Source organism: Varanus komodoensis, unplaced genomic scaffold, assembly GCF_004798865.1.
Source record: "Varanus komodoensis strain SLA01 unplaced genomic scaffold, ASM479886v1 scaffold104, whole genome shotgun sequence".
Classification (NCBI taxonomy): Eukaryota; Metazoa; Chordata; class Lepidosauria; order Squamata; family Varanidae; genus Varanus; species Varanus komodoensis.
Genome location: NW_025335289.1, coordinates 287,383 through 299,583, shown reverse-complemented (window position 1 = coordinate 299,583; position 12,201 = coordinate 287,383). Strand labels below are relative to the sequence as shown.

Sequence of the window (12,201 nt, the reverse complement as noted above, 5' to 3'; positions counted from 1 at the left end):
CCTCGGCGGCGCGGGGCGGCGGCCGCCGGGGGGCGCGGCGGAGCGGCCCGAGGAGCTGGCGCGGCCCGTGTACGAGAAGGCGCCGCCGGACGCGCGCGCCCCGGGCGAGTGGGGCAAGGCCGCGCGCCTGCAGCTGGGCGCCGCCGAGAAGCAGCTGGAGGAGGAGCTAGTGGAGCGGTACGCGCTCAACGTCTACCTGAGCGACCAGATCTCGCTGCACCGCCACATCCAGGACGGGCGCATGCCCGAGTGTAAGGCACGGCGCCACGACTACCGCCGCCTGCCCACCACCTCGGTGGTCATCGCCTTCTACAACGAGGCCTGGTCCACGCTGCTGCGCACCATCCACAGCGTGCTGGAGACCTCGCCGGCCGTGCTGCTCAAGGAGGTCATCCTGGTGGACGACCTGAGCGACAAGGTGTACCTGAAGGGCGAGCTGGAGCGGTACATCAGCGGCCTGAAGCGGGTGCGCCTGATCCGGACGAACAAGCGGGAAGGCCTGGTCCGGGCCCGCCTCATCGGGGCCACCTTCGCCACGGGAGAGGTCCTGACCTTCCTGGACTGCCACTGCGAGTGCGTCCCGGGCTGGCTGGAGCCGCTTCTGGAGAGGATCGCGGAGAACGAGAGCGTGATCATCTGCCCCGTCATCGACACCATCGACTGGAACACCTTCGAGTTCTACATGCAGCCGGGGGAGCCCATGATCGGGGGCTTCGACTGGCGCCTGACCTTCCAGTGGCACTCCGTCTCCGATCATGAGCGCCAGAGGCGGAAATCGAGGATCGATCCCATAAGGTCCCCTACAATGGCGGGGGGGCTCTTCGCTGTGAGCAAAAAGTACTTCGAATACCTTGGGACCTACGATACGGGGATGGACGTCTGGGGAGGAGAGAATTTGGAGCTTTCGTTTCGGGTATGGCAGTGTGGCGGCATCTTGGAGATCCACCCCTGCTCGCACGTGGGCCACGTCTTCCCCAAGCGAGCCCCGTATGCCAGGCCCAACTTCCTCAAGAACACCGCACGGGCCGCAGAAGTGTGGATGGATGGATACAAAGAGCACTTCTACAACAGGAATCCTCCGGCGCGGAAGGAAAACTATGGCGATATCTCGGAAAGGAAGCTCTTGAGGAAGCATCTGAACTGCAAGAACTTTGACTGGTACTTGCAAAATATATTTCCCAGTTTGCATGTACCGGAGGACCGGCCTGGCTGGCACGGTGCTATTCGCAGCATGGGAATTCTCTCCGAGTGCTTAGACTACAATTCGCCTGAACATAACCCTACTGGGGCCCACGTGAATCTCTTTGGATGCCATGGCCAAGGAGGTAATCAGTTCTTTGAGTATACATCAAATAAAGAAATCAGATTCAACTCTGTGACTGAACTCTGTGCTGAAGTGCCTGAAGGGAAGGATTTTGTAGGCATGAGAAACTGCCCGAAAGATGGCTCCAGCATCCCCGAAAACATTATATGGCATTTTAAAGAAGACGGAACCATCTATCATCCCCATTCTGGAAAATGCCTCAGCGCTTACCGTACTGCTGAGGGTCGGCCTGACGTCCAGATGTCGGCGTGCAATGCAGCTGACAGAAATCAAGCGTGGAAGTTTGAGAAATAGAGGAGCCATGAATGTCGTCTCTGCCCAAGTGTGCTGCCACCTGAGGAGTATTTATTTCCAGAGACATAACTTTGACATCACATTAGATAATTTCTCAAAGGAGTTTTAGTAAGTTTGTAAACTACAGTGAAATGCAGATATGGGGGCTCTGTGGGTTAAAAAGTGCCTTTCTTTGTTCACTTAAAAACCACACCGCTGTATACGGTTATCTTGCAGATGCTTGAAAGCAATACACTTGCATCACAGGAAAAAACTGAAGCCAGATTAAGTACTGCCACAGTACAGCTAATTTATTGAGGGCAAACTCCTTTGTATGCCTAGACAGAAAAAAGTCCCAACAAGTGCCAGCATAGGCGTTGTTGGACTTTTGCTCCTCTAACTATGCAGAGGGTGGAACTCTCATATTTGTGAAATTATATGTATAGCATGTGGCCAATGGAATGGATTTTGGAATGGAAAAAGATGCTGAAGACCCTGATGATGCCATCTATTTTCAGGGTTGAACTGAAAAGTTGTTTTGTTGGAGGGATGATTCATTGGCTTTGAGACACAAGGAAGTCTAGACTTGGAACTGACTTCTCCGGTTCGTGGCGCAGCACAGGCATTGCTGAGTTGCTTTTCTCTCATGAAAGTGAAACGGAGAAGCGCCACCGTCGACGTGCAAGCAATCATGTGTTCAGGATCAGCAGAGAAATACTCAAGTTGTAATTAAGGTTATAAAAATACTAGTGCCAGGCAAGCAATTCCTTTTGGTGATGTCAAAAAGTCTCGGATGAGAAATGTGGCTTATTTATTGTACCAAGTAACTCTGAGCTAATACTAGGGGCTCCGCATCCATGTTTGCAGGTCTTAATAGGATCTGGTTACAATCTCTGCCTTATCACTTCTTGTATAAATCTGTACATGCTGAACCTTTATGGGTCTCAGGTCAAGGAAAACTGCTTGAGAGAGGTTCTTCATGCATATATGTATACTAGGATAGACATCAGTTCTTCCCGATGACTGAAATAGTCACTTTTCTTTGAAAATGCAATCTCTTCTTAGAGAAATGTCTAAGGTGTTATATTGCTTCAAATCAATAATTAGCCATGTGGCAGATGCAGCTAGAAAGTGCCATTAACTCTGCAATCCCAATATGGACCTTGGATATCATGTTCGCAGTGGCAAGAAGTTAACCGAACCGGCGAATGTCGAAAGAGGTGTCATGCTGCATTCTTCAGTTTCTGGTTGAGATCTTTAAAGTACCCACAGTTCTGACAACACAGAACTGATGCTAGTCAGGCAAAAGTGATGGGAGACAAGTAAAATGTCAGGTGTTTTATGCATCCGACTGCAGATAGCAGATAAATGACTTCTTCTAAAACAGAGTAGTTCAGTAGATAACTTCTGAAGCTAGTGGTTTTGGGGCTTGTGGAAATGGTTTCCTGGCCAGCAAAGTAAGACTAAGGGTGTAGGCCGATGCATGTTTAGACAGAGAAAAGCCCTACAACACAGAACATGCCCCCGTCAGCCCTGCTGGAAGCCATAGGCCTTTTTCTGCATGTGTCTGCATAGCTTGTGCCTTAAGTTGTATTTATTTAGAGGGTGTAATGTTGGACTACTGCTTGAGCCCGGAGCCATAAGTGCCGCAACATAGACTCTGGTTTCTGCTTCAATACTAGCCCTTCCAAAAATGCCAGCCATCAGTTAAAACCCCCCAAAAGCTGAAATCTGTACTTCCTGCTCTTGATGCAGCATCTGGCAGGGGTGCAGGGGCAGGCAGGATGCGGATGTTAGTTTTCTCCCGGAGCTGAAAGCAGCGTGATAGACACTAACTACTGCCTTTGTGGCATGGTTGTCAAACAAGTTAAAGGTCACTGTAGTGCTTTGGAAACCAGATAAGCTTGTTTTACCTAAAATGGCAAGAGGACAAAATAAGCAGGTGTGGAAACGCCAGCTCTCCTCACACTTCAGCTCATTATGGTCTTTCTGTATTTGTAGAAATCAAAGTAGGGAATGTAGTCATCCAAGGAGAAGAGAGGCAAAGACTTCAGCTATTTGTGGTCTTTCCCAGAGCCACTGGTCATTGGACATAATTCAGTGGGGCACGTACTTCCCCACCCATCCCAATGCCCAGGTCCCCCGCCCCTTGTGAAATGACAATTGGGTGCTTCTGGAACAGCCCAGAACAAACAGAAATGTTTGTTTCTGGAAGGAGGCGAGGTGGGAGGACACGCATAAGGAAGCTCTTCCAACATGCCTCTGTCTAGTAATGAGCAGTTTAGGAAGTGCCAAATCGCCATTGCTGCTTGGACCAGGCTGTCCTGGGGATTTTCTGCTTGAAGAAGGGAGGCAGGATAGGAAGGAAGCCCTCCTTTGGATTCTGCCCCTTGGTTCCATAGTCCTGATCCCCACCTCTCCCGGAATTTTCTCCCTGATTTCTCCATGGCTTGAGCTATCCAAACCTTGCCAAAAATAGATAGTTTTGGAAGCTTCCGCTTTAGTAACAGTAACAATGCATGCATAAACCATTCTGTGCAAAGAACATGGATTTCCTAGCTGCAGAAATGGGAATTCTGTGGCTGTTTTCATTCCTGCCCACCTTGTCTTGCTGCACGAAGGGGAATAGAAGCCCCTGACCCCAGCATGGTGCCAACCAGGAGCTGAGTCGGTTAGGAGTTGAAAAGCTGGAGTTAAGTCAACCACAAATCATGAATTGTTTGAATCTTTCATTCAAGAGGAGTGCAGAGAACTATTGTATAGCACTGACTCCTTTGGGACAAGACCTACAAGCTTGAACTACAAATTGAGAGCGAACCGGCACATTGAAGTGCCCACCATTTGCCTCTCTGTTGTCTATAGATAATAACAAATAAATTTATCTTATCACCTTAAGTTAGCTATCCAAAATGGCAGCTAGAGGACAGAAGTTAGGCTAGATTCAGACAGTCAGTTTCCACTTGCATTGTGGCGGCAAGTTCTGAAGTTGCGTAAGCACTTTGTGGATATGGGTCATCCGAAGTTGTCCAGCTGGCTTTGGACTTGGTGGACCCATCTCTGTCTCAGATTTATCTTGGATTTCTGGCATTCTACCACCACAGAGAGCCAAGCATAAGAGGGCTGTATGAATGCACTGCGAAGTACTTGAGTGTAGGAACCAACCTTTGAGACTCTGCCATATTCTTTTAGAATCTGTAATTAGGTCCGTGGAAAAAGATAATGGTAGTGGAGCATTTCAGTGAGATTTCGCTATGCACATTTCTTAGGTACGAAGTGCCACAGTCAAGGCGTTGCTGTGACACTTGCGTCTTGTGATGATTCCATCAGACGGGACTGCCATGGGGAGTGCCTTGAGAAGCCACAAGTGACCTTTTTAAAAAATGCTCTGTGCCAAGCACTGTTTCAGTAGAAACCTGTACAAGCTATGCATTTTGTCACCTGTATGCCTTATTCCTTTTGGAAACAATCAGAAGAAGTTGTATTTCTTGTGGGGGACTGTATATATACTCAGTCCAAAGGTTTTGCAAAACACAGAAAAACAGAGGACCGCTTTGAAATACTTCTGTAGATTGCAGTCCTGCACCGGTGTCCCACTGAACTTTGTGGGATTCACTTCAAAGTTAACATGCATAGGATTGCACTATTAATAAGTTACACAAAGGGAAAAAGCAAAATTAAGCCAATTTATATTAGACATACTAAAAACTAGTTCCATTTTTGAAGAGCCAAGGATATACTTCTTCTGAATGTGTATATGTGCGCACAAATGTGTTAAGATTTATAACTATTTTTATACTAAGAATTCGCAATGGCAATCCTAGTTGTAGCATTGCTACTAAGTCACTTCAGTTTGGAAAGGTAATAATGTTTACAGGTCCCTGAAACGTTGGATATCTGGAAGATGGGAAATGCATTCTACAATTGTTTAATGAATTATAAAATTACTTGGGGAAAGTTTTACTGTGCAGATTAAACTACTGATTTCCGGTATTTTGTCTTTCAGCAAATGAGTAACTTCACAATGCATTGTGATATTCTTGAAAACACAAAAATAAACATTTTTTTTCAAGTAAACCATGAGTTGTAAGCTTCCTATTTTGACTAATGAAATTTACTCCATTTCCCATGTACTAAAATTTGGGGACTTTAGAATAGTACCATGACATTAATGAAGATTGGCTCTTGGTTGAAAACAAAAGTGCTTTGTGATTACAGTTGGATATGTTGAGGGCAGGCGCCTTTTATACAAACCTAATAAATATCTCTGCAGATGTAAAAACGAAAAGGCAGTGTAATTCAGTGAACATCAAGAGTCCCCTTGGCCTTGGAAGTCAGACTTGGAAGCGTTTATAGCGAGAGATGCACCACAGGGGTAGAGCTTGTCCTTTGAGTCCGGACAGTCCCAGGCTGGATCCCCGGCTTCTGCAGGCAGGACTGGAAAACCACCTTGAAACTCAAGAACTGCTGTCCATCAGCATCTACAATAATTCGTTAGATCAAAGGCCTGGTCTCCTTGTGAGGCAGCTTCCAATGTGTCCTTGTGTTCGGCACGTAACTTGGCCGTGACGCACCTGGTGGCGTGTCTCTGCCTGATTTGTTTCGGGGCGCTGGTTCAGGACCCTTCGCAGGCTCACATCTGGACAGATGCATAACAGTGGTTCTTGCCGTGCGGCAGCGGGCATCGCGCATTACGACCCCGTGCCTTTCTGCGCCCATGTAAGTATGCACAGGATCGAGGCCTCAGTGAAAAGCAGCATGATGGAGCTCTCCCGAAATCCAAGGTAACCCTTGAACAGTCTTGGCATGAACAAAATTATAACCTGATGGTACCCAGCTCTACCTCTCATTCTCAACCGATCCAGGTGAGGCGGTGGCTGTGCTGAACTGGTGCCCGGCCGAGGTGATGGGCTGGATGAGGGCCAATAAACTGAAGCTCAATCCAGACAAGACGGAGGTCCTGTTGGTGGGCGAATCAGACCTCGGGATGGGGGACTTGGGCCTTGTCCTAAATGGGGTTGCACTCCCTCTGAGGGACAGGGTTCGCAGCTTAGGAGTGCTCCTCGACCCTGAGCTGTCTCTAGAAGCTCAGGTGATGGCAGTGGTGAGGAGCGCCTTCCTTCAGCTTCGGCCGATACATCAGTTGCGTCCCTTCTTGGAGAACGACGGCCTGGAGACTGTGACACATGCATTGGTAACTTCCCAATTAGATTTCTGTAACGCGCTCTACGTGGGGCTGCCCTTGAAGATGGTCCGGATACTTCAGTTGGTGCAGAATAGAGCTGCCAGGTTGCTGATGGGGACTGGGCATTGTTCTCATATAACCCCAGTTCTCTGTCAGCTTCACTGGCTCCCCATTGAAGTCCGGGCCCAATTCAAGGTGCTGGTTATCACCTATAAACCCCTCAATGGCTTGGGACCTGGGTATCTAAAGGAGCGCTTGCATCCATATATGCCCTCTCGCCCCTTGAGATCAGCGGCAGAGGCCCTTCTCTGGGAACCCTCCGTGAAGGATATTAGGAGGGTGAGTACCCGGAGGAAGGCCTTCTCTGCGGTGGCGCCCAATCTATGGAACGCGCTCCCCAGAGAGGTCCGCCTGGCGCCGTCGTTACTTGTTTTTCAGCGCCAGGCCAAGACCTTTTTATTTAAACGATCTTTTAATTGTTAATCGGTTGTTTTATTTAGTGGTTTTCAATTATGGCCGAGAAACTCCAAATTTTTAATGTTATTCTATGCTTTGTTTATTTGTTTTCTTTGTGAGCCGCCCCGAGGCTTCGGTGATGGGTGCAGCATAGAAATGCTATAAAATAAATAAATAAATAAATAAAATGTGCCCATCATAACCTTCCATGAACAAAGCATTTGAGATCACAGCAAAGCCGTTTATTGTTCTGATCACTCTGACATGGCTTCTATGATCTACGTTCATTCATGTTCCTGTGATCACAGGTTATTTACTGCCTAACTGAAGTCACTGCATGAAACATGGCTGGCACTTGGCACAATCAATTCATGAATATCTCGGCATGCACATCATTTGTGTTTGTTTATTTATTACATTTATATTCCACCTTTTTTTCCTTTCAAGGAGCACAAGGCGGCTTACATAATTCTCTCAACTGTATCCTCACAACAACCCTGCGGGGTAGGTTAGACAGAGAGTCACCAGGGAGCTTTGTAGCCGAGTGGGGACTAGTACCTGAATTTCCCACATTCCAATCCAAGACAGACAGTTCAGTGCATAGCTCTGAATCATCAACAGGGCTTGCAGCTCACTCTGCACCTCTTCATTTCCTGTACTTGGATTATAGCAGCTGGAAGAAACAAACGTTCACCCAGTTTAAACTGCAAAGCTGGGACAGCAGTAACCACAACACCAGTTTCCTGTTTTCCAGCTAGTTAGCTTCCTCTGTCTAGGGCAATGTTCTCTTTTAGAATCATAGAAGAGTAAAATTGGAAGGAGCCAGGAAGGCCATTGGGTCCAAGCTGCTGCTGTTGCAGGACCCCAAGTCACACCATCCCACTCAGAAGGCTGCCCAGTTTCCTTTTGAATGTCCCCAGTGTGGGAGAGCCCCCCACCTCTCCAGGCAGCCGGTTCCACTGCCGTGTTGCTCTGACAGTGAGGAAGCTTCTCCTGATGTCCAGCCTGGATCTGGGTTGTCACAACTTGAATTGATTATTCCGTGTCCTGCACTTGCATCAGCAAGAAGAGATCTTGGCCTTCCTCTTTGGGACAGCCTTTGAGGTCCTTCTAGAGGGATCTCATGTCCCCTCTCAGCCTTCTCTTCCCAAGGCTGAACATGCCCAGTTTTCTCAGTCTCTCCTCGCAGGGCAGTGTCTCCAAACCCTGGATAATTTTTGCTGCCCTCCTCTGCACCCTTTCTAGTTTTTCTGCATTTTTCTTAAATCTTGGTGGCCAGAACTGGACACAGGATGCCAGGTGAGGTCTTCCCCTGGTCTGAAGAACGACTGCAGTGCTCTGGCTAATTTCATGCTCACATTGTTCCTTGCAACTTCTGAATTCTAGCCTAAAAACCTCATGTAGTAATCATTTCCAAGGTTAAGATGTGTGTGTCACAGTTTGTAGATTTCTTAACTAAGGAGCCTGAGAGATGCTCAGAGGGGATGCATTTTTGATTAAAATTGTCCTGATTCTTTCCTCCAAGCAGCAGATGACATTAAGATAAGTTGAATTCTAGCCATCGCAAGCGACAAAGCAATAGTGGAGGGGGAATTCTAACTGGGCCCGCAACGCAGGAGGTGAATCGAAACTCCTGCCGCACAGCCCTGTACTAGTTTGGTTTCCAAAGCAAAAGCTATAAACGGATGCATGGCTTGATAAATGTCGCCTCTAATTTGACTCTGAGAATGCTCAGTCCTCCTTGTGCTTGGGGGTGGGGTGGGGGGTTGTTTTTATTGTGCTTGTTTGCTAGAAGTTTTTATACCCCACCTTCCCTCAGCCCTGGCGACCCCTCCCACTTGCGCATGCCTAAAGCTGCTTGGAGAATTGAGAATTCTCTGCACTCAGAGAATCCAGCTGGTCATCTGTCTAGAATAAAAAGAAGACTGTTAGTCAACAGTGTAGCACCAGGGCCATGAAGCCCCAAGCACCTGAAACTTGGCACGCATCCTGGGGGGACTCCAGGAGTGGGCTCCTCAGGGCTATCTGGCTTTTTAGGGTGGTCCGATAGGTTGTACCCTCATTGCATGCAAGGCCCTGAACCCGGACACTTCAGTGTTGCGTGCCGGGGGGGGCAGTGGTGGTGACTGGGGGCCAAGGAATTGTTCTCTAAATTAGATTAAGTTAAATTAAGTTAGAATGCCCTGGTGTGTTTGAAGCCTGCAGCTTCCTGCTCAATAGAATTTGAAGCCTGGTCCAGGGAGAGAATTATAGGACTGCCCCGTCCCCATTGCTTGGGAGCTGCCCGCTCCGTGGAGGGGGGTGGGCAGACCCGTCCTTTTTACTTTTTACCAAAGAAAAGCTTGCAAAATCACATCTTTAAAAAGAGAAGTTTCCAAAATCACATCTCTAAAAACAGTTGTGTGGGTCCATAGATTTGTTTTTAACATGCAAAGGTTTTGCTTTTTCCCAGCACCGTATTCTGCTTTTCATTTGTTTAATTTCATTTTATACTGCCCAATAGCCAGCTGGCAGTCTGGGTGGTTAAAAGACTCTCTCTCTCTCTCTCTCTCTCTCTCTCTCTCTCTCTCTCTCTCTCTCTTTTGGGAGCTAATGGCAATTCAGATATGATAAACTGGCTTTCTTCACACTACACTAGGATTAAAGGATGATGTTAAAGCCCCGACTGGATGCTGCAGGTCGGTCACGTTTGCCCACCTAGACAGAGGGAAGCCAAACCTGACTAGCCAGGCTTCATGCTAGAAATAAAGGAGCAGGTAGTGTTGGGAAAATTTGGATAAAGCCTGTCTGAAAAGCATTACTCCTGTGTGCCTTTGCATCGTGGGATCAAATCCTGTCTTCCTTCTCAAAATCAAGCTGTCACTGTTTAAAATGGCATCCCCCACTCCTTTCTCTCACCTTTAGCTGTGGGCTACAGCAGACAGGCCATTTTAGCCCAAATATACATTGAAAATAGTCATTGTTGGAATTCAGTTTACAATAATCTTTTGATAGCCCAGAGGGCTTCATGTGCCCTGATCATGCAGAAAGTTTAGAGTCGAGATGGGGGCCTGAGCTTATCATGAATAGCTTCTAGTACCTTGAATTTGCATGTCTGAGCAGACCTGGAGATGGGTTCAAGTTACTCAACTCAAGTGTCAATACAGGCAATTAGAAATATTGTAATCTCATTGTTACAGTGTGATTGACTGACATTTCTTGATCTGCTCTGTATGTGAGGACCTCAGAATCTTATTGTAATCTCTGCATTCTGTCATCAGTTGCCCTGTACCTGTGTACCTATAAGTGCCCTGCAATGGTATTGAAGCTTTGCAGCAGAGCTCACTCTGCCTGCCCGGGAATGCATGCATTATCCTGAGTGTACCGTGGGAACCTTGGGGTAAAACAATGAAGCCTCAGATGGTCTGGACGGTTGGTCTTTCCCACGAACCCGAGTTTTATTCCCTCTTCCCAAATTGGGATTCCGGGATTCTGACAGTAGACATACGCACGGGGTAACCGATCAGCAGAGGAGGCAAAGCCTCTTCTGAGACGTGCACATTTTATTAAAATTAGATATACCTCACTCCTGCTTTGTAAGTGAAAAGAGCAAACACGTGAACTAACAAAGCACCACGTGTGGTTGCACAGGATAAATTCCAGGGCACTTGACTCCTGAATCGCAGGAGGAGGAAAGCATAGGAGGAATACCAACTCCGTTCAAAGTTTACCTGAAATATGAGTTCCATAAGTATCTGCCTCACGTTTACTTAGGTGTAAACAGGCATCAGTCGATGGCAAATACTTGCTGGCAACCTGGAATGGCCCAGTAGGGGTCTAAATGCCCCCCAGGGGAGGCTCATGTGTGAGAGCCAGTTAAGCATGCAGGCCTGGGGCTCGGGAGGTCGCGGTTCTGGTCTCCACCCCGGGTGACGTGGGGCCAGCCACAGATGCTCAGCCCAACCTACCTCGCAGGGTTGTTGTTCCTGCGAGGATGAGAGCAGCAGGAGGAGAGAGTTAGCGGCTGGGCGTCTTTCTCTTGGAGCACTGGATGGCTGGGCGGCCTGCTGCCTGCCCAAGGGCTCTTGCTGCAGTGAAGCTGCACAGGCCCCGGGGTCTCCGTTGTGTCTGAGCCGCCGGACTTACTGGCCTTCGTGCCACCAGTTTTCACGGCAAAGGCGAAGGTGTCCCTGCCCTGGGAAAGGGGGCGCCTCCGGCCCTGGCCAAGGCTGCCGAGCAAGGCAGGCACGGAGCTCCCTGGCCCAGCCGAATCGTAGAGGGCGCAGCTCCCCGACTGATTTAAGGCTCGCAGGGGAGCAGGCGGCCAGGATGCCAGGGCATGGAATGGGCTTCGAGGGCATGGAATGGGCTTCCCCGGGAGGTGGGTGAGGCCCCATCGCTGAGGGTGTTCAAGGACAGGCTGGACGTCCACATGGCGGGCATGTCGTGAGCGGCGCCGGCTGGAGCCAGGGGTCAGACTAGATGGCCCGCGAGACCCCTTCTGGTTCGCCCTGTTTCTATGTTCCTATGAGCAGAGCTGGCTGGAGCCGGGGGTCAGACTAGATGGCCCGGGAGGCCCCCTCCGGCTCGCCCTGTTTCCAGGCGCTCGCCCTCCGGCTGGCCTCGCCCTGCACCTCCTTTCCTGGGGGCGCTCGACACGCGAAGCACGTGCCCCCCCTCCGGCCCATTCCCAAGAACCCGGGAGAACGCTTCTTCGCAGCACCCGGGCTTTGCCCGCGCCCATAAGGCACGCCTGTTGCTCCCGCCCCGCCTACTGCACCGGGCGCGACATCCCTCAGTCTGCTCGTGAGGGCGGCGCCCGGGGGCGCACCTCTGCCCTTTCCTCACGTCTGCAGCCCGGCGAGCCTGGGCGCCTTTCTCGCCACTGCGCGCGCGCGGCGAGTCACGGCTTCTCCTACCTCTGCGCGCCGCCGAGGCCAGCCGCTCGCGCCCCTCGGCTGGCCCGGATGTGAGGCGCGGCCCCGCC

General features: G+C 49.5%; 1 protein-coding gene across 1 annotated transcript in view; it reads left to right on the top strand.

Annotated features, from left to right (window-relative positions):
- The window catches only part of LOC123017891 (polypeptide N-acetylgalactosaminyltransferase 4-like), a 6,386-nt gene extending 715 nt beyond the window's left edge, over positions 1-5,671 (top strand). Inside the window, exon 2 of the mRNA XM_044419545.1 lies at positions 44-5,671. Coding sequence (XP_044275480.1) covers positions 44-1,618 — 1,575 coding nt within the window. The 3' untranslated portion in view covers positions 1,619-5,671. The remainder of the gene's footprint in view (positions 1-43) is intronic.
- The last annotated feature ends 6,530 nt before the right edge of the window (positions 5,672-12,201 follow it).